This window comes from Myripristis murdjan, chromosome 6 (genome assembly GCF_902150065.1).
Source record: "Myripristis murdjan chromosome 6, fMyrMur1.1, whole genome shotgun sequence".
Taxonomy (NCBI): domain Eukaryota; kingdom Metazoa; phylum Chordata; class Actinopteri; order Holocentriformes; family Holocentridae; genus Myripristis; species Myripristis murdjan.
Genome location: NC_043985.1, coordinates 12,160,807 through 12,187,917, shown reverse-complemented (window position 1 = coordinate 12,187,917; position 27,111 = coordinate 12,160,807). Strand labels below are relative to the sequence as shown.

Sequence of the window (27,111 nt, the reverse complement as noted above, 5' to 3'; positions counted from 1 at the left end):
TGATCGATTCTCTTTCCTTGGAAGCTACAATCGCTGTGCACAATGTTGCTCCTCCTGACATTGGATCCATGTTGATACTAATAAATCCAGCCCTCTGATTAGATGTGTGAACCTGTTTTGCACTGTGTTAAGCATTGTCTCCCTCTTTTAGTTCTGTCAGCAGGAACAGTTTAAGAGTTCTACCTACACATCAACCACACCAAAATAAATCTGTGTGGACGTTTATCGTATTGAATAAAAGCGACTGATTTTTTCATTTACATGCTGTACGTCAGCATTCCTGCCAATCTGAAGGAACATAAACGATGGAAGGTAACAGATGAAAGGAAAAAATAAAAACACTCAGCAATTACACGGAAGATAATGTAGGCTACAAATGTCATTTTTATTATTACTTTAAATAATGTCTAAATAAAGGGACTAAAGACATGCTTGTGTGACTTTTTCCATTATCAAAAATATGGCGTTGGGTGATTTTTTTTTCAGCAGAAATCTATCCAGGGAGAGAGAGAGGAGCGTGCATCACAAGGTGAGACTGTCGCGGAGTCCGTTCATCTGAAGACTGAACTCTGAACTGAGTCGGTGTCCCAGTCCCACCATCCTATGGACGGTGTTGGTTGGAGTATGTCAACGGGGCAGTGAATTTATCAACTGATGTACCCACCAAATATGTCACATTCAAAAAGAAAAAAAAATATATATCAACAGTTATTTTTCATATATAAAAACTGAAAGACCTGGATACATTTCTACTTTTCAACATGTTTTTACTACAGAAATTAAAAAGAAAGACAAAAAGGAACACACAAAGGGGGGAAAAAACAGCTATTCTTTAGAATCAACTCCCTTTGGTAAAAACTGTAATAAATGGTCTTGCATTTTGTCTTTTTCATATACATACTAACTTTAGCCATTTATCACTAAAGTCCACAGTAAGCTTGGAAAGTATTACTAGCACAACAACACAGATCTGTCATAAAAAGTCTGAGACTATATACAATGTATTTACAATATGAACGGCATGTAGACAGTCCACGCAGAATGAGATCTGTGTGTATGTGTGTGTGTATGTGTGTGTGTTTGAGTGTGTGAGTGTGTATAGGCTGGTGTATTGGCGTAGGGCACTGCCAGCAACTTTTTTTTTTCTTAAAGGTTGAATACCAGGGCGGCTAGGATCCTTTGTGTTAATAGAACTATATATAATATATATACACAACACATACACTGGAATACATGTCAGTATCTGACATTCACAAGCTATACAATTTTACAGTCTGAGACCAAACAGTGTTGTGAGGCCAATCTTTTTTTTTTTGTTTTTTGTTTTTTTTGTCTTTTTACATAATATGCAACAGTGCTTTTCACTCTTAACCTGACAATACTGTTTGGGGCTCAGGCACAGTTTCTAATAATGCTGCCATTTGTTTTGGAAAAGGAAATGCAACCCTCTTTCCATCTAGAGATAGGTACATAATTGTGATGTGGCCTTAAACGCAGGAATGTCTGAACCAGATCAGTTTGATGCCAGCCTTTATTGAGCTTCCCCAAACCTTCAATCTGGGGGAAAAAAAACGACTGAAATGACATTTTCCTCTTCCTAAATAAGTGCACTTGTCCAACAAACTGATTTCCATTGGAGTATAACACCATCAGGGAAAAAAAATCCTGTGTGTTTGATTTAAACAGCACGCTTGGTCTGATGGCTTCAGATAAAAGCTGTTGGTTGATAAACTACACCAAACCTCGGCTGTGATTTGAATACAAAAAACACCACTTTATCTCTCACAGGCTATGGCATTTTGTTGACATGTCTGAAGCCCTTTCTCAAAGGCTAAGGGAAGTTCGTTTGACATGTGGCTCGGAGTCAGTGCTGGTTAGAGCTCAGGTCTGTGACTGGGACATGACGATTCCTAAGTTTTGGCACCAAAGGCCCGGCAAAAAATGGGCCCAGCTAAAAACGCTGGTAAAATCAGTAATCCCGCCGCCCTGGGTACAACAAACATGGCAGCTAGCTTAGTTGTGCTCCCATGTCCACCTTAAAAACATACTGAGAAGCCCTCATCCCTACCTTTAACCCCAACCCTCCCCCCACCCCAAATCCTGACGTATTTGACCTCAGACCTACAACCCCTCCCCCCTCCTCCCCCCCGCATGGTGGGCTAAGGTGCCTTGCCGGATGGACTGTATTTGACGCGGTACTTGTTGATGTTCATGAAGTGAAGGACCTCCGGCTGGCGAGTAGTGGTGCACGGTAAAAGGCCGTCGCGCCCTTCGCCCATCAGCCACTTAGTGGTCTCGCTGCTCATGTCACGGGTGACGTGCTCCTTGACCCAGGCTTCCACCCAGGCCTGGAAACGTTTGTGCAGCCGCGTGCTCACCCTCTCATGAGACTGTGGAGGAGAGAAAAGGGGGGTGGGGACACCACGGTTATTGTCATCGTCACACTCCTGTAAAGCTCAGAGAGGAGAAAATGGCACTGAACCAGCTGTGTTTAGGGTATCAACATCCCACTGGATTTGTTCAAGCTTATAAAGCACATTCAAGTGATTTGGATCAAAGAATTCACACCCAGTGGCTTATGCTACACTGCTGTGACTAGGGCTGGACAATATGGCCAAAAAATAAAATTTCACAATTTTAATCTAGATTTGTCTTGTTTATTCACTAACTACTATTATTAACTGATGGGAATCACTGCGGGCATGACGATTTGCACATGAGTTTTTGGGCATGCACATTCTGTGTACCTGAGTGAACTGGGGCTTATGTGACAGCACTCAGCGTCTATCATAACATTAAAACTTGCATGGACAAAATCTTGATTTTATAATTCAGCTGTGTTTTAGCATAGATTTTAAACATAAACTTGGTTTAATCAATTTAACTGATTTATTTCCCAATCCTAGCTGCGACATGTATAGGTTTGAATGTTGCATTCCATGTCAAATTTCAAACCTGCAACAACATTGTATTCACGACTCTGCAAAAAGAGATTCTACATTTTCCTACATGTGAAGTATATGCAAAGGCATTTTCATGAGTAGCATTGAAACACTCTTAAACTGATTCAATTCTTCCAGAAACAACAAAACACAGGCTTTTCCTGACATTTTGGTATGCTGACTGCACTCCCAACTGAAATTGGGGAAACCTGCGCTCTGAAATGATAATCCTGTTTCAAACTTGTATCACCAAAGTGGATGACTGTTTAGTTAATTCTAACATATTTTTAACGAGTTCTTAGTTGAAATGAACCCAGCTTTATTCCATTACTGCTTTGGTATACAATATGATTATGTGGATTGTACATCTTTTTCCCAGGCTTAATTTAATTAGGTGTTACATGCATTTCAGAGGTGTATTTTGAGTTAGGATTGATTATTTAAGTTGCAAGAAGCTTATTTTCCTAGTATAGTTTAACCTCTTCCAGAATCTATGTGAAATCTTAACTTTAAACGGCCGAACATTTTCTGGACTGTGAACTTTAATAAAGAGACTAAACTGCACCCAGAATCATGTTGGCATATTCATTGGAAAAACAGAGACTGTAAATCTTGCTCTTAGTCCTCTAGCCTACAATGAGCAGAACCATCAGGACCGCTCTGTCCATGAAACAAACTGATCAGCTGAATCCGGGTGAAAGCTGTGACTGGTTATTTATATCACCAGTTGTATCCTCTGGAGTCATGAAGAAGGGTTGAGCCAAAGTAGTAGCAGGCAGGAGACACATTTAAAGACTGACATCACATAAGATGATCAAAGAAATGCCCACGACATGTCCATTCTGCGCAAAACAGAGTGGACATGTCGCAAATATATTGCCAAGCCTTGAAAAGCTGATCATTTCCTTCTGCTGCACTGAAAATTGTCCACGGTGAGTGAGTAACACAGCTGGAGTAACAGCTGAGTAAGTCATCTGGGGACTGGTAAGAGCAGGTCTAGATAACAGCTGGGTAGCATGAAGAGGAGGTGAATACCTGGTGAGCTCGCAGCAGGGCAGTGCGTCGGTACATGTAGTCCTCTGACTTGAAGACGTAGACCATTTTGTAAGAATTGAGCTTGAACATACATTCCATTTTCTCCTTCTCCAGGGATTTCTTGCCGCCCTCGCACGCCTCCTTGTCCAGCTGCTCCCGGCCTTTCTGATACTTCCTGATCCGCCTCAGGTTCCTGGGCACAAGCGCAGAGGAATAAAGTGACGTGTTTAGCTGATGTAAGTCATTAGGAACGTGTCAGAGCAAATCTATTAAATCTAGGCCTAAATTAACCAAGGGATTCACAGTTGCCTGTAACTTTTAAAGGGAAAGGAGTTTGGACAACTCCCTGAACGATGTAGTCACAGCTTATATGAAAGAGAATCTCTCATTACAAGTAATAAGTCAATCTTGACTATCAGTATCACATTTTCACCCACAATTCTTCTATGTGCTCAGACAAAAGTTGTGTTTTGTTCAATTACAATATTCATCAAAAACAACTGAAATATGACTTTTTGTCAACATCATGCAAACCTACTCCAAAGTCAAAAAAGGGATTGTAGGACATAGACAAAAAAAAAAAAAAAAAAGTATCCTTAGTGCCAACACTTACCTGGGGAGAAACACTGGCTTCTGAGCGAGGTGCTCCCGCAGTTCAGGAGACGTGGAGTCTGAGTTTAAGTAGCGTCCGACATAATCGGACCAACGCTGAAAAAACAAAAAACAAAAAACAGAACACAGACAAGGAGTGAATACATTAACACACCAGCATAAGCTTGGCAAAAGATCTAACTCCCAACTTGTATTTTCTCTGCATTCAGCTGCACTGAAGCCCTCTGGCAGGGAAAGTCCCTTCTAAGGGAAAGCCCTTCTACTAGAAAAATGTAAAATAATCTGCATTTATTGCTCACCAGGTAGAAACAGTTTTACCAGCCATCATCTACAATTTGTCTTTCATTCTGAAGTATATAGGTATAACAATAAAATGTATTTAGGAATTCCCCAGTCACTGTGGCTAGTGGATATGCTTTTTTGGTGGAGTTCATCTGAACACTGTCCTCATTGGTCAAATGCCCGAGGACCTTCAGGTGGGTCTGTTGGCCTCTAACCTCTGCCTCCATGGGCTCGTCTGAGTTCTCTTCCTCTGTGTCGAGCAGCTCCACTGTCAGCTGGACCTGGCCTCTGTTCCTCAGAAACATCAGCTGAGAAACAAAGACAGAGACATTGCAAGAGGTTGGTACACATTTCTGGTAATCAAATTCCATAAGCAATGCATTGTATCTACTGACATTTCAGGCAATACCATGACCAATGTTTTGTCGATGTTCTAAATTAAAGCTGCATTAGGCAACTTCATGCATTGGCAGCCCCAAATGGCAGAAAGATATAACTGAAAATTTAAATTTTTGGACCTTCCAGTCATGAAGCTAACATAACTTAATCACGCACAGCACAGTACTTTATATCAAAAGGCTGATATGATGTATTTTAACATAAAATCTTGCAGTTTGAATGTTTTTGCAGAAATGTGAAATATTGGATACAATTTGTGATTTTCAGTGCTACTATGAATGTAAAACCAAGTCATTTCCATATTACAAAATATCTGAGATACATATCTTTTCCCAAGCCTTTCAAACACAATATTCAAAGCTTCCTTGAGTTTTCCAGGTTTCCCTACAACCTTTGCAGGAAGCATGTGTGTTTACCTTGAAGCAGTTCTCCTCAGACATGAGCTGCTCGGCTTTGCGGTGGTAGATGGCCTCTGCTGAGCTCCTGGAAGGCTGGGTGGAGATGCTTCCTCCGGTGGCACCATTGGCACTCTCGGCTAGGTAAAGGTCCGTTAACTGGACACAGATCTCGTCACTCACCATATGCTGGAGCTGAATGGAGGGAGAAAATGAATTCTTCAGTGGAAGACAAATGTTTGATGGTGATGTGTGTAATTTATCCTGTGATCAGAGCGATGTATTGGCTTGCTATGGCATTGGTTTTACAACGGCCTTTCATTAAATATCAAATTGTCATCTTGTCAACACTGTGCTCAGCAGATATGATGGAGGTTCCTCTTAGACCACAGCTGAAGTAAATTAAGCTTAAGGAAAATGTGAATAAGCAAAGAGCATGGGAAAAAGCCCCGGGGGTTTTATGGGAATTCATTTCAAAAAAAGCATTACAACCAAATTTCTAATTAACTTTACACCATCAAAAGAATATTCAAGAGGGAATCATTTACATGAAAGGTCAGGATAACAGTGACTTTAGTGATGTGACACTTAAATTACCACTGCCAAAGGTTCAGGTTTGACTCCCACTAGGGTCACTCATGTAGAAAACTATACCCACTCTTGGTACTGAAAGGCGCTTTGGACAAAAGTGTCCACTAAATAATAGGTACTGGTGATGTGGAGGTGTGAGAGTGAATGGAATCTCACCTGCCGGACAATGCTCTGGATGAGTTTGTCCATTGTGAAGGCAATGTAAGCATGAATTGTGAACATTTCCCTAAGGGAATCCTCGTACTGCGAGGCCTCCATATTCCCATCCAGCAGATTCCGAACCATCTCCAAGAAGGCAGAGTAGTAATCTTCAACCTCGATATCCACTACAGACAAGAAATATTAAAAATCAAAGAAATCAATGCATGATAAAATACTTGCCACATTCAATATCAAATACCCGTGGTAGAGAAGAACTGTCTACTTTGGCCACAACTGTAAAATTTTCTATACTGTTAGTTTTCCGCATAGGTTTTACTATAATTTCATGATTTTAAGATCACATACTGGACAAATCTTTGTTCCTGGCTTCCAAAATGAAGTATTTTGTCATTCTACCTAAACGCAGAGAAAAACCTGAACCTCCTCCTGTTTTGTCATAGTTTCCTTAGTTAAAAGCCATGTGATTCTAGAGGCTGTTTTGATTTTGGCATCCTCACTGAAATCACTCATGGCTGACAGACTGCATTTTACCTTCCCAAGCTGAATAACCACGGGCCTTCACCAAGTCCTTCCTTGGTGGAAGAGGCACATTTTCTCTGCTTTCTGCGTCTGCCCAACCCACTGATGAGGGGACCAATTAGAGCAGTGCTACAGTATATTAGCATAATACATTGTCAGTGCCTACAGAAAACTGCCTGATTCCTTTAGCCCCTGTGATGTCTGTTGACAACAAAAAGACCGCAAACTTTCTAAACATTTTTCATACTGTAAGTGTAAGTAAGGGGTGAAGGTCTACATGATGTCAAGAGCTAGGATATGACACACAAAAGCAAATGGAGATGATTAGAGAAAATATTTGCTCTTTCCTTAAATGGAAAACAAAGACAAATACATGTCTTTGCTTTTGCATAGCTGTAATGTACATGTTACATAATTTCTGCCATAAGAAAAGTGAACACAATGGACAAACTCTCAAGACTGTACTCTCAAATGCTCATAAAGTCAGACAGGGTAAAACAAACATGCTTTGAGAGACATCAGAAACAAATACAATGGAAGAAAGGCAGGAAAAATGCCAGTGACAAAAAGGAAAATGAGGAAAAACTCTGCTTGCATGAAAGCAGATGCTTTTTTGGTGTTACTCACTGGGCTCTTTCAGTCTCAGTTGGATAGCTGGGTTGTCATTTTTATCTCTCTTGAGTCCCAAGACTTCCCTTTCCCAGTCACGTTCCCTGACCTCCTCCTCAATCTGACGCTCCGCTTGCCCATACAGCCTCAGCAGACGTGAGCACAATGTCTGGTGCAAGCGCAGGAAGATGTACCAGTTGTTGTTGACGTAGAAGAGGTTGTAGGCGTCCTCGCAGTTGCGCAGCTTCTGTGCTGCCGTGCTGCTGAACAGCAGCTTGGACTTGGATGGGCTTCCGCTACCTGGAACGCCGTTGTGCTTTTTGGAGGCCCCTTCTTCTAGATCCATTTCCTCTTCCTCTTCCTCCTCCTCTACGTCGGAAAGCTCGCCACGCTGGGCGAAAAGCATGTCTGGGATGAAGTGGTAGATTATCTGTTTGATCTTGTATTTGTCCTCCTTCTGGATGCTGGTCTGCCGCTTGACGTGGTGGATGATGAGCGCCGCTGCATCCTCCAGGATCTGGCTGTCCTCGTACGTCAGTGTCAGGTGAGGGCCTGTGGGTGGGGTGGCATTTTCCTCAGATGCCTGCTCCTGGCGCTTTAAAGTAACGACAACACAGATCAGCTCTTCAGTGTCTAACTTTTTCTTTTTTCATTTTCTAAAGCAGGGACAATAAAAGGCTAGAGAAGTACACAAAAACAACTTACTTCATCGTAGATGCTCTCGATTTCATTCAGCAACGTCTTGGATCGAAGCACTTTGGTGTCGTTCTGTTTGAAGTTGATGCCTTGATGGTCAAGAGATTTGAGGTAATACTTCTCGTTCTGCTCCCTCCAGATCTTGTTGAAGCCTCTCTGGGCTTCCCGCCATTCTTCCTCTTTGATCTTTAACCTGATAAGAGAAGATGTCAGGGCTTTAGTGAAGTCAAACTAATAAACAAACCCAATCGCAAATATGCATTGATCCATGAAGAGGAAAATGATCTTTCTTCCTGTGCAGGGTGAACAGTGGTCAGTATCAGTACAGGGGGTCAGTATCACACTTAAGAACTGACACTTGTGGTCAGTGATAGATAAAAACATGGAACCTTCAGCTGGAAAAAAAAAAAATCTAGGCATTATTCCATGCTGCTTTAATTGCACAAATACAAAATACCAAATTAAAGACAGAATTACCCGAAACATGATTAGAAAAAAAAATAGATATAACAGACACATATGAATGAATACCTAAGACTTGGTTTTAGTGACCTGGCTGGACACCTACCTCTTCAACACTATGGGAACAGAAACGGCAGGGTTTTTCTTGAGGCCATCGATGATGTCGGGTGCCTTGTCACCATATATCCTCTGGATAGCTTTGCGATGCACGACCTCTGAGGAACCGCCCAAGGTGTTGTCCAGGCGAAACTTGGCCTGCTCCTCGGCAGACATGCGCGACAACTTCCGCTGCACTGTCTCAAGGACTCTGATGGTGGCCAGGTTGGTCTCCAGAACCACATCCAGCTACAGCCAGTCAAACAAAGCCAATCTATTACTACATTTTATTAATTTTCTCCAGGAAATGCTTTCTGAGAACACGTGCATTCTGTTGTTCAACAACAGCATCCTTCAGATTCATTCAGTTTTGCCGCCTAGAGTAACTTTCACCCCCTGCTGTTGGCCACTGAGCAATCTCACTGGAGCAACTGGGGGTCCAGCACCTTGTTCAGAGTGACTTTAGCAATATTTGTTAAAGGTGGTAAACGTACTGCTCATTCATGTCTCCACCAAGGTTATTATTGTAAACAAAAACTAACAAAGTAGCAAAAAAAAAACTTATTTTGCAAAACATGTTAACATGTTGTTAACTGAAGCAAACATAAAAACGAGGCTTTACAAAGAAAACTAACTGAAACTATATGCTGTCTTTACAAAATAATTTCAAATTTATTGCTAAAGGTCTCTTTCTTTATCTTTGTCTCTGTCTTGAAAATTAGGCAAGTAGTCTGTGATGTATGAAACAGTGACAGCTGTTTTACATGTCATTTTTTACAGTAGTGAACAGGGCTGGGTTAAAAAAAAATCAATTTAATCAATTTTAATCGATTTCCCTTTAAATGGTTCGATATTGATTCATAAAATCCAAAAATCGATCTTTTAATTTAACTAATTCTTTGGATGTATGGTGCAGAGAAGCAGCCTGTGGTAGCAACCCAGCTAGTCTCGCGTGATCAGCATTTAGCACTGCATTTCATGGCACGAGATCTTGTGAGATGTTGTCACTGCCAGCAGTCAAACAACATGGCTGGAGCGAGTACACCACTGAAGGCACCGCCCACGAGTTTAAAAGCTGATGTTTGGATGTATTTCGGATTTAACAACAAGCACAAGGAAAGCGACGAGTTGGACAAAAAACAAGCGATATGCAAGATATGCAACGGGAAGGTAAAATATTGTGGAAATACGACGAATCTCCGCAACCATTTAACGAGACATCACCCAGAAACAGGCGGCACGGCTCAAACAAACCAACCTGGAGGAGATATCTGCGTGTAAGTTACCAGCAAACTCTCAACATGCACAGAAAATAACTGAGGCTGTTGTTATTTTTCTATGCAAGGACATGCGACCATACAGCGTCGTTGAAAACAGTGGTTTCCGAATCCTCATTAAAACTCTGGAGCCACGCATTATTTCTCAGAATTTTTTTATATCTAAGTAAAATTGGTATTTTAACTGAAATGTCCCTGACTGAATCGATATCGAATCGAATCTTGAATTGAATTGAATTGGGACCTTGTAATATCGAATCGAATCGATCTGGAAAATCTGAATCGATACCCAGCCCTAGTAGTGAAGCATCAGGCTATGTAACCTATTTTAACTCCCCGCTGTGATATTTTCTGTGTTTTTCTTCCCTGTGTGTCTGCTCTGTGGTAGTCGAGCGAGATAGGCGTTGAATGAAAATTGATTGATAGTTAGCCACAGACACACTGCCAAACAGTGTTTTGCATTTTTAACATGCATAACTATAATAACCTTGGTCCCCACTGAGATACGGTTTGGGGATTCAACCAAGACCTTCTGATCACAAACCTACTATATCCTTCAGGCTGCCATCACTCAACTTCCCTGCTAAGGGATGCAATCACAACAAGACTAAGGATAAATACTTTCTGGACAATTGGGTAAACAGGAGCTTCAGTGGGGATTGGGATCATTGTAACCCTTCACCAAATCAATGTGGCTAAGAATATAGTCTCATCAGCAGTGAGCTGTGAGTCTTGTCCCTGCTCACCTCAAAGCGTTCATCCTCACATCTGTAGATGTGCTCCTCATACTGGGTCTTCTTTGAGCTGACAAAAGTGGAGTCCTCAGACCAGGAGGGGAAGGAGACCCAGGTATCATTCAGGACCTGGACACAGCAGAAACACATTAAATCAGACCACGAGTTTTAAATCAAGTAAGTAATGTTTATTGTATAGAAGATGTGAATGACTCCTTTTGACTAGTTAGAACAATTCATTGATACTTTTCTGATTAGAAAATCTGCCATAGGATTTACTCCTTCAAAACACATCCAATATTTAAAATAAACACTTGCCTGTTTGAGGAAAAAAAAAATGCTTAAGACACTTCCAAAAACTTTGAGATTCAATGATTTTCCCCACACTTTACGACAGTCCATCTCACCTCTTTGCAGAGTGGCGTTCTCCCAGTACATTTGGGCTGCTGGTAGCTCTTGGGCAGTGCCCTGTAGCTGGAGCCCAGCCTCTTACAGGAGGCATAATCAATCTCCATGGCAATGCCTTCAGTAGCCCGTTCTTTAGGGTAAGTCTCGATGTGAGATGATATCTCTCGATACCCCAGGAAGTTTTTAAACCAGTTGAACAGCTCTGGGAATTTTCTGTTGGGTGGATATTAGTGGAAAATATCTGTGTGACATTTGGTGTGAGAAAGTCACCAATCACATGTGCAGAATGAGATGACGAAGCACTCACCCCAAAAAGGGCAGCACCAGCTGCACCAGCTCAGCCCTGGAGATTACCTCCTGGTTAAAGATGACCAGACACCGCAGGAAGTTGTCATAGGCCTCTGCACTTCGCAAGGCCTTGCGCACCTAAGTTGGGAAGTACATTTAGAAACACTTGTCTGCATGTGCACCAATCAGAAGGCAATATATTACCAAGCTCAACAGCAGAAACAACAAAACAGACTTCAGATCAGTCCAATTTCTTCGTCGGCAGTGAGCTGTAAGTGTTTCGACAGCAGCACACTGTTTGATGTTGAAAATCCATGCTCCTATTACTTTGAAGGTAAAATATCTTTAGTTTAGACTGTCTGCTTTAATTTGGAGGTACCTTGATTCACGCTGGATCCACAGTGAAAGAACTACATCTCATTATTTCAGTATTCCGAAAGTGATTAAGAGATGAAGACTACATTTAGTAAAGTGGCAATTCTTCATATGCATTTGAAAGGGAGTCATATTTCTTAAAACAGCGTCTTATTACTTAATGGATAACTGGGCATTTGATAGAATACCCCGAAAGTCAGTGTTTTTGATGTAAATGTGATGAATTGCTTTTTTGGGAGATGTTTTTCCTAAATCCTATTTAAGACTGTTTATGACGGTTACATTTACATAATTTGGTCACTTATTTCTCAGTGCTGTGTTTATATCATTCCATTTCATCATTTTGTTTTTAATATTTTGCAAGCTGTTGTCACCCCTACCTTTCTAATCCCTCTATTAACTATTACCTGAACATGAAACAAGAAAATCTGAAGCATAACCAAAAACTGAATCACAGTTTAAATAAAACAAACAAACACACAAACAAAAAAACGCCACATAGTAAAAACTTACCTTCTCAAAGAACAGAGATTCTGTCCCAACTCCATGCTTGCTAGCCTCGGCCACTGAGGGATCTTTCAAATTCAGTAACTTGGGCTTCTTCTGTAGCATTACCAAAATAGTAACAGGGACAACATAGGTACAATAATTACAAACAATGTAACAACAGTAGGCATAAAGTGTGCAATTTCACAGGAAACAGGAGCCAATTATAGGAAAAGTGGCAAGCAGACAATGCCTATGTACCTTGACGGGGGGTGTGGCGCCAGCGGTTGGGTGCCGGCGGATCTGGCACCCGTTCTGATTAGGCCTCTGTTTGTTGTTAAGCTGCAGCTTTTTGGCTGTACCACCATGGTCGTTTCGTACTGACTCAGCCTTCTCTGCTGTGGTCTTACTTAATAGCTAGAGAGAACACACAACATTGATGCAACAGGGGTCTATGCAGTACATGGAGCTGTAATAACTTGCATGTGATCTGTGAATTTTTGAAAACTGATATAAAAGGTATACTACTGAGTGTTTCCATAAATTAATTAAGAGGTAGTGGCCCTTGACTACTGGAAAACTGCTACCACTGACAGAAAAATGCAATACTGGTTCCTATTATTCCTATAATATAGATCAACAACACAGGGCAATCATAATAAAATTAATCCATATAACAGGACACAAAAAGTATCAAAACCAACCTTAAAAACAAGAGGGACTAAAACTAATTCTACAAAAAAAAAAAGGCACACAACCAAAGTCACTACATTGTCAAAAAATTCTAAGGAAATGGCTGCCTTTTTATCGGACCAAGGACTGTGATATGGTGGCCTCTATCACGAATTTACTCACCACCGAACTGTTGGCGTCAGGGAGGAACTGCCCGAACTCTGACAGCAGGTCCTCTTGGTTCTTGAAGAGCCTGGCCACCTGAGCGTACACTTCTTGCTCCGTCAGCGCTGGGGTGTAGTTTCCTCCTGCCTCCTTGGCATTACGCTGCTCCTTCTGTAGTGGACACATACAGTATTAATATTATGTGATTTCTGAACCCACAGGCGATAAAAAGGTTCCCTCTGAATTGTGGGATACACTTGCACACTGTTTCTCATTGAAATTGGGAGGGTTTTTGACTGAAACTATAGAAAAATTTGGTCCAATGAAATTTGTGGGGTGAAATTAAAAAAACTTCTGTCCTAACTGATGTCATCAGCAAGACTTTGGTGTATCACAGAGTTAAATTAGGAAATGAAAAGATATTCTCTGGGAGCAGACTTACTGAAGAGTGTTTCACTATGAATAAACAGTAATTAACCTAGGTTCTGCATATGACCATCACCACTGGAAGAATGGCTTTTATGTGTTTTGCTGCAGCAGTATCCACTTGCCTGGTACGTGTGGAGGATCTCCAGGAAGGCTTTGTAAATGTCGGGCTGACCCTGGAAGCGGTTCTTGATCTTGTTGACGTAGTTTATGGCATGGTTGAACTCCACAGGCTGGTTGTTCTGCATCGGTGGGCCAGTAGGGGTACCGCTGAGTGGAGGGTGCAGCTGCAGGGGCGGTGAGCGTGGAGAGCTGTATGCTGGGATGGACGGATTGCTCTGGCTGCTTGGCGTCAAGGCTGGAGACTGCAGTGGCTGTGTGATGGAAAGCCCAGGAAATTTAAGACTGTGGGGTATTTAGCAAAATATTTCACAACCAAAACAAAATGGACAAATTAGCCTAGACAGTTTAGACTATGGATGTCACAAGAATTGATACTTTGTTACCAAGTCAATACCAAAATTTTAAAAACAACACAAATACAATTTGTAGTACATCTGTTGAATTGAAACACTTAAAGCTGCAGTCATTCTTACAAGACTGCAAATAAAATAGAGCACATAATCATGCGATTATATTTATTGCTACAACAGGACATTTCATGTAGTTTTTCTTTTGGTAATATTTCAGTAATATATGGATATTGTGACATAAGACTGGATGTAGTCTGGGACCATCAATGCTGCCCTGTATTCTTATTCTAATGTAAATAAAGTTCTGCATGGGGTGGGTATACCCACAGAAGGTATATGTGACAGGGGTATTTTATTAATGACTGCTGGTGGACACAAGCGGGCATTTTTTTTTTTCGGGACTGGACAAGTTGGTTGCAGGCTGGAAAATGTCCCTGATTGCATGCCATAGCTTGCCTTGCCCCACATCAACAGTAAAAGCCTGCTGGCTAGTTGTGTGGCGTATGAAGGCAGCATGGAGGGAGGTTTTCAGCTAGACTGGAAACGGACTCAGGAACGCAGAGAATAGAAAGCTGTGGGGCAGGGGAAGGTTTACTGGGATACTTTTTTGGCCAGTACAAATACCTCTAGTCTGCCCTGATTCACCATGTGTATGGTAAGCCTATAGCATGGGATGCCTGGTACATCTTTTAGAAATGCAGACTGCTTAAAAGATCAAATATTTTGAAGGATATTTGATAAATCTCATTTTGATGTCTATGATAGGCTGTCTGTTTTGGATAACCTTTTACAGATCTTTCCAGTCAAGGCTATATACTATATATGACACGGTAAGGGAGGAGGATATGGAGGGCAGACTGAGGGCTGATAATGGGCTTGGTACACTACCACTGAAGGCAAGAGTGCGTGCAGCAAAAAAAAAAAATGCAGGTTGAAGGTGGGTGAGGTGTGAAATCATGCTTGAGCAAGCGGGCCGTCGCAGTCAGACCTCTACTTTGAAACACAAGGTTTATGTTGACTTTTTTTACACCAGGAAATCCTCGGTTACATTAAAAATCTCTTTTACGCAATTGCCCAGGTCAAGATCAGCAAAATGTTGACGCTGTCAATGTTTGTACAAAGTTTTTAAATAAAGGTGTGTTTGCTGACTCAGATTTCTGCTTTGCTGTGATATCAAATCAGGTACCAACAAACCTGGAATTATAGAAATGACATCACTACTTTAACCTACATTTTTTCATATGAACAAGTGAAGAGGGAAATCATTTTTTTCTTAAGACAGAAAGACTCGGCAGTGACCAATCAGAATCACCTTCACTTGCCAAATAGAAGAATAGTACAAGGGTCTGCAAAATTTAGAGTCACTGGTAAACAGAGGCATTAACAATTTATGGCACAGTACAGTATTTAATGACATATTTCAGAACAAAACAAGTCAAAGTGGAAGGCAGAACGGGCAAACTCAGCCAAGTTTCACTCCACAATTGGTCCTCACCTTGCTCATCTTAGCAGGGGTGGGCTGTGTCAGGAGGGGCGGGGCGCTGGTAGCTGCAGTAGATGGCAGCTGGGCTTGGTGTTGAGTAGCTGCTCCTGTCATGGGGATGTTCTGGACTGAAATGCCATGTGGGGTGATGTGGTGGATCTGACCAGGTGTGGTCACATTGACCAGATCGTTGGTCTGAACCTCGATCTTGTAGCCTGGAGGCAGGAAGGTGTTGAAGCCCATAATGAGGTCTGGGTGACCTTTGAAGAGCTGGGACACCCTGCTGATGACCCCAGGGGTGTCGATACTGGAAATAGAGAACACGTTTGACACATTCAAATGCGCTGCTGCTGTATTAAAGCAATGGGAATTTTAACAAATTTCAAAGTTATACCATCAAGTAATCTTGAATCTTAAACTACGAAATTTTTTTCCAATTATATGTTTCACTGTCCTAGTTGTGAGCAGCCCCCAACATAAGGCCTATATAATACAACAAAAAGAGTTTCAGAACAGGGTTCCTGTTCTACTGAATAATTAACTCAAGATTCTCAATATTTAAGTTTTGAAACCTGTGGGCTACTGTATAAACAAGTGAGTAACTGACCATTTGCTTAATCCTTCCAATCCCTAAGGTAAATTACATAAAAGTTAATTATACTAACATTGCCTTATGTCATTTTATGATATCTCTGCATTGTTATCCAAGGCGGGACAGAGAGCAGGAACTCCTAATATGGCAAACCAATCAAACTAGAAAGCTGGTATAGCTTGAGTGTGGAACCTAATTCCAGCCAGTATGTTTTTGTCAGACAAATTGAACAGTGGTCTCACCTCTGAGACTTAAATTCTTTCATAATGTCCAGGAAGTCATTGTAGACTTGAGGCTGGTTGCCAAACTGCAGTTTCACTTGGTCCAAGTAAGACAAAGCATCTTCCACCTTAGTAAAAGAGCAGAAAGGAAATAGAAAAAAGAAAAAAAAATCTTCAAACAACCAGCAGTCAAACAAGCTTTCCATTTAAGCATTTACATTTAAACACAAAGTTCCATGACATGGCCAGAACTTTCCGAAAGGTTAATTTTCAATAACTTTTCAGGTCTAGAAAACACAATTCACTATTCCAAAGCAGTGACTTTTCTCTGTTTTCCATGGAATGTGAAAATTGTCAGCATCCTTCCAAAACAAAGGGCCAGCTGACCTTGAGCCTCTGGAACTGCTGCTGGCCCTGCGCTGAGGCTTGGGGAGTGGTCGTGTGGCCATGTCCTGACATTACAGAGGATGCATGGGATTGGACTGCTGGGCTATGGTGGTGGGACGCCCCGTGGACGGCAGGGCTAGAAGTGTGCCCATGTCCTCCGCTGTTCTGCGCCACTGTAGGCACCTGAAGAAATAGAGATGTCTATGAAAATTAAGTCAAATGGTGAACTGGGCTACACTAGGATTAATCTTCTAAAGTAAAGAATCAGAAACGCTTAAATCAGCGATACATTAAATGTATCGGAATTTATCTTGACAACATTGACAGACATTCTGACAACTTCTGGAGAGAATAAACTGCTTCAGCTCACTGTGGCTGCCAAGTTTCACCAACCAAAAAAGTTTAAAATGACAATCTGGGCAACGAATGACTGAATGAATTAAACACTCATACCTGACTTAGTTTTAACTCCAAAACAGTGTAAGTTTAGAATAGATCCTAGGGTAGTAGTGTGTACCTGGTATCCCTGGGGGACGGAGTACTGGACGCCTGCTGTAGGCTGCATGTTGTCAGACGCGGCCTCATACACAGTCGGGGCCGGAGCAGGGGCCAGAACACGATGCTGGAAAGCCTCCGTGCTGCCAGGGAGGCGCCGCTGCTGGGACGCAAAAACCGTTTCCTGTTCCTCCAGTCGCCGCTTCATTATGAACTCATACTCGTGACAGCTGAGACCTAGGGACAAGCAACATATGGACCCTATTTCACACTGGCAGACCTCTGTTAGGTTATCATAAACCAGTAAATCAACATCATGATTGCCTTCAGTAATTTGCTAAGGAACATATGGCAGTCATTCATGTTTTCTGTATTCAGCTTTGAATTTCTGGATGCACCCAATGCCAGTTAGTCATTTCTGTTGTTCTTTTGAGCAAAAAATGTGTTACATTGATTTAAATGTGCAGCAAATAAAAAGTGTGATGCTTTCAGTGGCACAGAAAAGACAGGAGGTATACAGTCAACTTGCTGGGGTCACATTATTATTATTTTTTTTTTAATGAAAGCCAATGATGTGTTAATAAATAAAAACTTCCAGCAAGTGGTAATCACAAAACATCACAACCATCATTATGATAAAAAATATATTATTATGAAAATGTTTTTGACATTATTTTTTAATCAAAAAGTACTGCTTTCATAAATGCATATCACGTTTATATTATGTAGATCATAAATTTCTGTAACAAATTGATCTCTGCTAAGTTTAGCTAGGTTTATCCTGAACTAGATCATTGAAAATCACTTAGTTAGGAAGAGTCATTCTGATGTATTTGTATGTGATACAGATGGGTTGTAGACTTTGTAGGGACATACTGCATATGGTGAAACAGGCATCACTTACAGGTCAAAGACAATTTTAAAGTTGTGTAAGTAAAGGTCACTGTTAACGTAAAGGCTTGGTTATAACTTCGCAAAGGTTACACATCCATATTAACATGCACTGAATGTAAAACTTGCGTGCGGTCTCGGTAGCCAATGAAATCTACAGACACTCTACGTCACTGATGCAACAAACAGGTGCTGGAGGAACGTGGGAGTCTGCCATTCACAACTTCCTCAAGCCAGCAACAACTACAGAGACACTGAATGAATGATGCTAGTGAAGACAAAGCTATTCGGCGGTAGATTATAAATGGCGTTTAAAAGGCCAAATATCTGCCAAAGTAAAGTGACACATCTGACATCAAACTGAAGCGCCTGTACAACATTCGCTCTTCGACCTTGTATATTAGAGCTGCACTGAGTCGCTAACTGACGACAACCAAATCCTCGGTCTTGATAGCCCGGGCGAAGCGAAAGAGAGCAAGGCTGCAGCCAGTGTACCAACTTTCTTTGGTGTCATATCTGGGCTAATACAACTTAAAATTTCCTACACGTTAATAATTATTAGTCAAGACCTTCTCCTCGTTCGCTTTCTGGCCTAGCAACATAAGCACCGACCTCGAGTTACAACACGACGCTTTCTCCACGCCCGCCATTTAGAGCGTGGCGCAGGAGTGCAGCAAATTACACTCCATTTCTGGCAGGTAAGCACCACCGTTGACTTGCTACCTATCCGGGTGATTATGTTGCCCAAAAATATGTTTAAACAACAATTTCGGGTAACTTGCCGAGAACTTGTTTGGTGGAAGTGGTTGTAGGCTGCCAATTAGCTGCTAGCTAATGTAAACAACACGAGTCGCCCGACACCGAGCACCGTCTCGGCTAGCAGCAAAGCACATGCAGCTAACCATTAGCAATCCGGTTTGCTGTTCTTGATACAGGCTTCCCTCGGCCAGCATTAGCTATTGGCCTATTAGGCTGTTTCTATTATGTCTAGTTACGAGTGAGTGACAAGTAAAGAACTGCCTATAACCCATATGGTTTACTCAAAACGGTTGCTAACGTGGCTAGCAAGTTAGCTTGCTGAATGAATTCAGCTGAACTCACCCCTCTCCTAAATAGCAAGCAGAAGTTCACAGATGATTCTTTGATATTCCGTTATATGAAGTTGACTAACAAACTGTTGGCTCGGAAAGGTATCAGAGCGACACTTATGCCCGAAGCAACTCAACTATGGCTTTTGATTTTAAATAAACAATTCAAGCTCTGGGCTGCAAAGTGAAAATCTCCCCGAGAGGAAAACAATCTCCGTTCGGTTAGCCTGATGTGGGGGGCGTGGTTTCTCAGAAGAGTCCCGCCCATTGCGAGATAGGATTGGCCCGTCGGCCAGAGGTTCCGCAGAAGGGAGGGTCGAATGAGCTGGATTGTGCATTGGACATGTCACTCAAGGATTTATCTATAGTTGCCTGCACGCCCATTTGAGTTGAAGCGCGACAATGCCAGCGATCAGTGCAGCTCAGTTTGCATCCAGTTTGAGGATGCCGTGCGAAACACAAATGATCAATATAAATGCAGAAGCATTCATCGGATAAAGACGCTTTTAAGTGCAGTATTTGCGCCTTTTGAGTGAAAAATACTGCTGGCTGCCCAGCGTGTTGGACCCCCGCCCCCAACACTCACACACACACACACACACACACACACACACACACACACACACACACACACACACACACACGCGTAGTAGCAGTAAAGCAATAGTGATGGATATAGTAATCGATGTGCGTATAGTCTAAATTACTGGGTATTTGAGTGATATGCACGTTTCAGATATTGGCTGTTTTTGTTCAATTTTAATGAGACAAAATAGATTCCACTACTTCCTGGAGTTTGGTAACACGTGATACTGTAGGAGGGATTAAATATATATGTGTCTCCCTTTGCTCGGGTCCCTCCCCTTTCTGTGCATCGCAGCCAATCGGTGAATGATATTCTTATTACAAAGCCCCAAAAGGTGGAACTTCCAAAATAAACCATCGCCCACGAGAGGCGGAGCTGCAACACCAGCCCGGGATTCCTTCTTCCACCCGAGCAGAGAATTTCACATCAGCAGCGACCGAGAGCTGCAGAGCACACTGCCTACGTATCCCGGCTGGTTTTCCCCATATTGCGTGCATCTTTTTCGAGCTTTCTTTTGCAATGATACACTCCACTCCGGGGTTTTCAGCTATTACTAAACAAATTAGCACCTTTCTGCAACCGATTACGGCATATTGGCCACATCACAAAAAGAGTGCTGGCTGGGCTCGGCTGCTTCACAAGTAGCCAGACATTTTTCAAGTTTCGTGCAAAAGCATGCAAGGGAACGCACTGCGGACTGTAGGGAGCTCACAACACCGGACTAGACCGCGGCTAGGATCAACTAGCCCCTACTCGCGTCGGTCGATGTGGGTATTTGCTCGCCCCACACTACAAACAAAGGGCTCAGATCATTAAAACGCATCATCTGTCAGTTACGCTTTGCATGAACATTGTTGGGCACATTGTTGTGTAGGGCCTGGGCGGCTAACATTGCATCTCTTTTCTAGGCGGCAAGAGCTGATCCAGTTGCCCTTACTAAACAATGCCAAAGTCAAACGAAACGGGAACTACACCGTATATAGAAGATCGGCACGGCTTATCCACGCCATTCGAGGCGCCCCAGAACGCGGTCAATAACCCAATTTCCCTGCAGGGAGGACGGTCGCGCTTTACAAATAATATTCTTTGTTTACTTCAATATTCGGAGTAAAATGTCTAACCTGTCTCACCACAACAACTCCCTCCCCCTACCGATCCATTTGCAAACAAGCGTTACATGCACACTGCAGGCAAATGTTTCGACTTCTAGACAGCGGGACGGCTCGAAATATCATTTTACATGTCAGAGAGATTCTTTATTAACCGAAAAAATGACGTCCTGCAGATTATGCGATCAACCACGTTATGTTTTGCTATGCCGTTTACGGGCAAACCTCTTGAATTTATTTAGGGATTCAAAAGGCGGGATTGAAACCCGGAACGCTTCCAAATCGTAACGAACGTCATTTACTAAACATAGTAGCAATACTGTTAAAAATGTTTAGTTTAACCAGCTGTTACATACCCAGGAAAAAGACTCCTTACTCCGGATTCGTGTTTGTAACAAAATAGTTGGAGACGCCCCCCTCAGTTGGCATTGGCGCATACTACAATATACGTCATTTTATTTTAAATATTACCCGCCAAACGCGAGGCAGCGCCAGTGGAAAAGTCTCCTCCAAATGTAGGCCTAAAGCATCCTCATCGGAGAAGTAGATGTGCTCTGCGTCTGTAATCTTCTCATAACTGAAAATAATAATAAAAATAATTTCAGCCTCTGCAACTTCTGTGCATTTATTGTGCTTGTCAAACAAAGTGATATGATATAGATTGAAGTCCCTAAGAAATATTAGGTTATCTATTGTATCTATTTTTGCTGACAGGTTGTGTTTAACACTACACCACAGTTTCATTACCATTATAATAACTGCCTTTAACAGTCTTTCGCGTTATAATAAATATGGTGCTGCATCATGACACTTAATACTATTTTAATAGTCACATGTTTATTGGATATCTGGTAATGTAAAAAGAATAGATTAACTAGTTATTACACTCAAAGAATACCTATCTTAATGTTAAATGAAAAAGTCTCAGTACTCATATTATTATAATAAACTTGTATGAGTGGAACTGCATTTCATTTTCAGTGCAAATCGACAAGCTTCTTCAGTCAAGTGTCCATAGCTGTGCCTCACCTCATGGTACTGTAAGTGAAATTCATCAAGTGAAGTATGATTTGGAAATGAGTTAGGTTCCTCCGCCTCACTGAGCTTTTTACACTAAGAGCTTTTAAAGTAAAATGCTAGATTAAACGACTCATTAAGACATTACACACATGTAGTACTGTTGGTGAAATCCTAAAGGGAACTCAACCCTCCAGCTTTTTGCATGCAGCATGTTTTAACCATTTAATGTTGTGTTCAGGAGCAAGAGCTGGCTGTAACAGCTGCACTTACAGAAACTCCACACATATCCTTTTCACACTGCATAATTCAGTCAGTGTTGGTGGACAGTAAAAATTCTCCCAGGGAGCTAGGGGTCCCAATTACAAATGTGTTCTTAAATGCAGAAAGTAATAGCTTGTGGGATGATCCATTGAAGCTGTTAAGTGAAATTCCCCAGTATATTCTTAATACTTTCTCTCTGACTTGCAACCTTTTCAAAGACAAGTTGTATTCATGGCTTTGTCTACAAAATGCTCAGTTACAGCCTTTTACATAAAGGCCTACACAGTTAAACTGTCAAGTTTCCCTGCTTCCATACATAAGATGTAGGGCCTGCACAAAATAAAAATAATGCCAACTATAAAATGTGAATAAAATATATATTAAAAATCCCAAATGTTTAAATTGTTGCATTTAGTTAACTTTCAGTCTACCAACAGGAAACACTTAAAGACGGTTGAATGCTGAGTCCTTAAATTTTTTTTCTGAAGACCACAGTTACAGAAAAAGCGTGTCCCATTTTTTTCATAAAGTTTGTGAATTGAGTTCTAGGAGTTTAATTATTCATATCACCTTGCAGCTCCACTCATGTATGGGAGGGTGATGCTGCGGACTCAGAATGCATGTTAAAACTTTTACAGCCCAAAGTGCTTTATACTGTCTTGATGCTAACAGCACAAAGACAGAAAACCTACGCTCATCCTATGTTAATCTCCCTGCTGTCACTGGTTTGAGGAACAGATCCATAAAGTATGGCTTGCTGTAATCACATACTGTTCATAGCTTTGGGGAGAGAGTTGCATATGTATGCAGTTGATTCATCCAAGAACTGTCCCAGATCATAAAACTGTAAGCCCTATGTGAACCGGGTGACATTACATTTTTGTCCACTTCACGGCAAACACCACCCAGTGTAAGAATTCACAAACTATTCTTAGGGCTTTGAACAAGTTGAGTATAAGGAAGTCCCCATTACAGCTAGAAAGCAGCAAAATAAGTCTCATGTGTTATTAAAATGTATAGCTGCAGGCTACTCCTCTGTCCTTGACTGAATCACCCTTATCGTGCTGAAACTGAATGACAGCTCCCCTTAGAGGATATTTTCAAATATATAGGAACTAAGAATAAATGCCCTCAAATAAGGTTGAGAGCAAGTTGCTTACTTGAATGGGCTTTCTCACAGGGACATAAAATAGTGTTTACATAGCCAAGTGGCCTTTTCTCAGCTGCAGGTAAAAATGAAAGCAGTATGAAAAGGAAGGAATATCCAGATACTGAAGCTTACTCTCAGTAAGCTTTACTGGTGCCGCGTTTCAACTTACAGAGAGCAATATTTGTCTTGAGGACATCATACCACACCCAAAATAAGCACTGTTGTAAGTGGAATACCCACATGCTGGATTATATTCCCGGCTGCACTGTTGCAGTGTTTCAACCTCCTGGAAGAAATGTTCATTTTGTGGCCATTACCATTTCAATGCAGTTTCTTACACCGCTCATTTTGGCATGGTGGTATATCCCACAGTCTAGCTAATTTAGCGGTATTTGTTGAATGCATGCAGCAGTTTGACCACCAGTGCTTTATTTGAAGTGAGGAGTAATACTGCGGTCCCTCTGTTGTCAGCTGAAAATGACAGGTTATCATTACTGCCTGACATTGTGACAAGTGAGTTAATTTGTGATTTAGATTCAGTATGTCTGTATAGGCAGCTTGAAATAGCAACTCAAATGTGCAGTACAGTGAATATTTGAAATGAATGTAAGTTTTTTTTGTTGTATCATCCATACAATATACCTATCCTGTCATTAAGTCTTTTTGTTGTCTTTGCACAGTAAGTAAGTGAAAAACCATCTGTTAAGGAAAAATAAAAGCAGATCTGCAAAATTGGTGTTCTGTTACACATTGGAGGGTGCCAATTTCCAGGCTAGCTTCTGTGACTTGTGTCGACTTGCTTTTATCTAATGCTCACGTTCGATATGTTGTGTACTGTGTCATAATACAGGTTTCTTTAATAATTTTCTTGTTTTTTTTTTTAAATCTGATTTTATTTTGTTCATTTTTGATATTGCTATTATTGTTTTAATGCCTTGCTATTTAGCATTTTGTAATCTCTATTAGAGAGGAGCTGTATAAAGTTTAATGTTCAAGACTGTCAAAAGTCCTTCCAGGCAGAAACAACAATTTAATTGGAAAATGAAATTTATCAAATAACTTACTATAAAACTTTTTCTAACCTGCCAAAAAACAAAATCACAACCATTACAAATGTACACGTTGACATAAGTTGGTATTTAATACAGTATAGCTTAATTCAATACTCCTACTGATGATAAAGTAACAGGTTATAACAGAACAAATATAAAATTAATGTAGATAACTGTATAGCCTGGGTAATCATATGAAAACAGATGTTGAATACAATAGAAAAATAAAATAGGGCACACTTTGCGTCCATCATTGAAAGGAACAAAAAGTCTAAAATCAGAGTGCATGAGGATGGCAAACTTTAAAAAACAAATGCTTCACTACAAGCAAATTCAATATGAATTCTGTAGTAAAGAACACATTCTTTCACCCAGAAACAACATGTAATGCAAAGTATGACACACAGTTTTTGTACATGTACTCTAATCATGACGAGATACTGGGATCAGATGAAAGCATTGATTACAACCACAGGAGTCTGAAGAGCTTCAAGTAACACAACAGAGTGGACACAATTGTGACTGAAGTGCCTTAGATGCACTTTGTGGGATGAAGGCAACAATTTGTCTCCTTTTTCAGGATTCTGCTATAATAAATTTAAAATACTCTTGATTTGTCCCAATAAAACTCTGCTCACTTTTTAAGTTCAAAATGTCAACTACGTTTTACTCAATTCCACAATGATCAAGTTATCCCAGTATCACATATAGACCTATAGAATTACTACAAAGTTTTAAACGTCATTCCACTTTATCGCCATAGTCACTAATCTCAGAGCACATTGGGAATGGTTATTTAAAAGTGCTAAGACATGACTTGTGTAAAATAAAAAAAAAAAAAAAGAACTATTGCACTACTCATGTGAGGTCTTAAAACTGATGCCTTACACAGATAATATGCCACAGTGGCACAATCATTGCAGCATGGACTGTTCAACAGGTGTGTGGTGTGTGTGTGTATTGGGGGTGGGGGTTAGCAATACATTCCCAGAATCACACTGAAGCATAATGGCACTGCTTGTGAGCAAAAGCAGATGTGGACACTGGTAACCGTCTGTATTACAAGCCAGAAAATCTCAACATTAGATGAGATGGGAAGGCCTGGTTTTCAGTGGATGAAGTTATCACAAAAAAGGAAGCAGAACAAAGAGGAATTTACTTGGACAGCGACTTACTGTAAAACTGAGTAATAACAAAGACCCTTTGAGAGTTTACAGCCTGATCGTGTCAGATGTGCTTCTTGCTCCCCTGCTGCAACTGATTTTTACCGCCTTGCAACCAGAGGTGGGAGGGGGAGGGGAATGAAAGATAAAATGATGTGTTGTCTTGTGCATGACCTCAAAGGAATACAGCAACTTCTTGGCAAATAATCTTTTCGATCTGCTTTGCTGTCAGACAAAAAGACTGGAGTCAGTTTCACCTCTCCTGTGCTCAGTATCGGCTACAGTGCATGTGAGATGATGCAATTCCAGCTCGTACCAACCACTTAGCATCCACCTTGTGCTTAAGTGTTAGCATGCACTGTAGTGAATTGAAATACTGGACACAGAGGTGTAAAAGCTACCAGTGTTGTTGCTGCTAGATGGTGCGGTGGCCAAACTCCTTATTTAGAAAAAAAAAGTTGGTCTAATTTTCAATCAATTGCCGTTTATCTACTTCTATCTCAGCCTCTTCCAAACTACTGAATTTGATGAAGCAATTTTTTTTTATAGCTCCAACAATCATTAGCATTTCACTGAACAGCTTGTGCAGCGTAATCCACATGTTTTGCAGACAAACCATTGCAAAGTGTGGCCTCATTATCTCAAATATGTTCATGTTGGGTTCATATGTGAATACTGTCAGTGAGGAAAATAAATGATAAAATGAAATGCAATTGTTTGGCTACAAAACACTGAGATTATGCTACATGAGCAACATTATCTTGATCACTTCATCCAATGTACCTGGCCACAGAACACAAAACTGCAAAAGACAAAGCAGTTTGTCCACTCTACCACAACACAAAGAACATGTTTTCTGAGACACGTTCATTAAAGGCAACAAAATGTCACACTGTTGGCAGGCAGATGGTATCACATTGATGCATCTTAATGTCAAAACTTGAGTGCTTCTTGTCACTGTCTTGTCTTGGTCCAGCTTGCCAGAGATGAATGGCCTACTTTTGAAAGATGACTTCTGTGAAGAAGTTAACTTTCCTGGCTCACTAACTGGGCACACCAGGGGGTTCGGGGGTTAACAGATTTACTGCAGAAATCTCAGGTCTCATGGATTGGCTAAGGAAGCAAGAGCTGAAGCTCACTGATTGGCGGAGAGCAGACCCTGCCTTTGGGCGTGCTCCAAAATGGCGTTGTGGCAGAAGTAGTACTGGTCCGGGGTCTGGATGCTGAAGGCTCTCTGTGTTCTCATGCGCCGCACCGTCTGGCATATGTTCAGAGAGCCTACATCCTGTAGCTGGGACAGACAGATGTCCAGGGCGCAGAAGGTACCTGGGAACCACAGGGGCCGTCAGTAAAAAGACTCTTGTGGACATATTATGATAAATGGAGCTACTGTTGTCACAGTCTTTGAAAAGGGCACTAAAAGTTTGAAAGGTATTCTATGTTGAGTGACTTTCATCACCTGTAGGCTGTTGAGACATGTAAAACCCTGTGATATAATTTCAAAACTAC

General features: G+C 41.2%; 2 protein-coding genes across 5 annotated transcripts in view; both read right to left on the bottom strand.

Annotated features, from left to right (window-relative positions):
* Positions 1 to 474: 474 nt before the first annotated feature.
* sin3aa (SIN3 transcription regulator family member Aa) lies at positions 475 to 21,370 on the bottom strand. 4 transcript variants are annotated; one of them, XM_030053618.1, is made up of 21 exons: positions 19,275 to 19,483; positions 17,305 to 17,519; positions 16,788 to 16,970; positions 16,422 to 16,528; positions 15,600 to 15,894; positions 13,757 to 14,005; positions 13,224 to 13,376; positions 12,630 to 12,785; positions 12,396 to 12,482; positions 11,527 to 11,645; positions 11,219 to 11,432; positions 10,824 to 10,940; positions 8,811 to 9,049; positions 8,252 to 8,435; positions 7,565 to 8,141; positions 6,413 to 6,582; positions 5,687 to 5,860; positions 5,087 to 5,179; positions 4,591 to 4,685; positions 3,978 to 4,170; positions 475 to 2,390 (listed from the first exon to the last, which is right to left on the bottom strand). In XM_030053618.1, the coding sequence occupies exons 2-21, from the start codon at positions 17,488 to 17,490 to the stop codon at positions 2,160 to 2,162; spliced, it is 3,822 nt and encodes a 1,273-aa protein (XP_029909478.1). In that variant the 5' UTR covers positions 17,491 to 17,519; positions 19,275 to 19,483; the 3' UTR covers positions 475 to 2,159. The 4 variants fall into 4 exon arrangements, with proteins under 4 accessions (XP_029909478.1, XP_029909477.1, XP_029909476.1 ...); XM_030053616.1 differs by lacking the exon at positions 19,275 to 19,483 and adding an exon at positions 21,313 to 21,370 and having other exon boundaries at positions 2,160 to 2,390; positions 12,396 to 12,485; XM_030053613.1 differs by having other exon boundaries at positions 2,160 to 2,390; positions 12,396 to 12,485.
* Positions 21,371 to 24,505: 3,135 nt separating this feature from the next.
* ptpn9a (protein tyrosine phosphatase non-receptor type 9a) overlaps positions 24,506 to 27,111 on the bottom strand; it is a 28,807-nt gene continuing 26,201 nt past the window's right edge. The window contains exon 13 of the mRNA XM_030053910.1: positions 24,506 to 26,928. Coding sequence (XP_029909770.1) covers positions 26,738 to 26,928 — 191 coding nt within the window. The 3' untranslated portion in view covers positions 24,506 to 26,737. The remainder of the gene's footprint in view (positions 26,929 to 27,111) is intronic.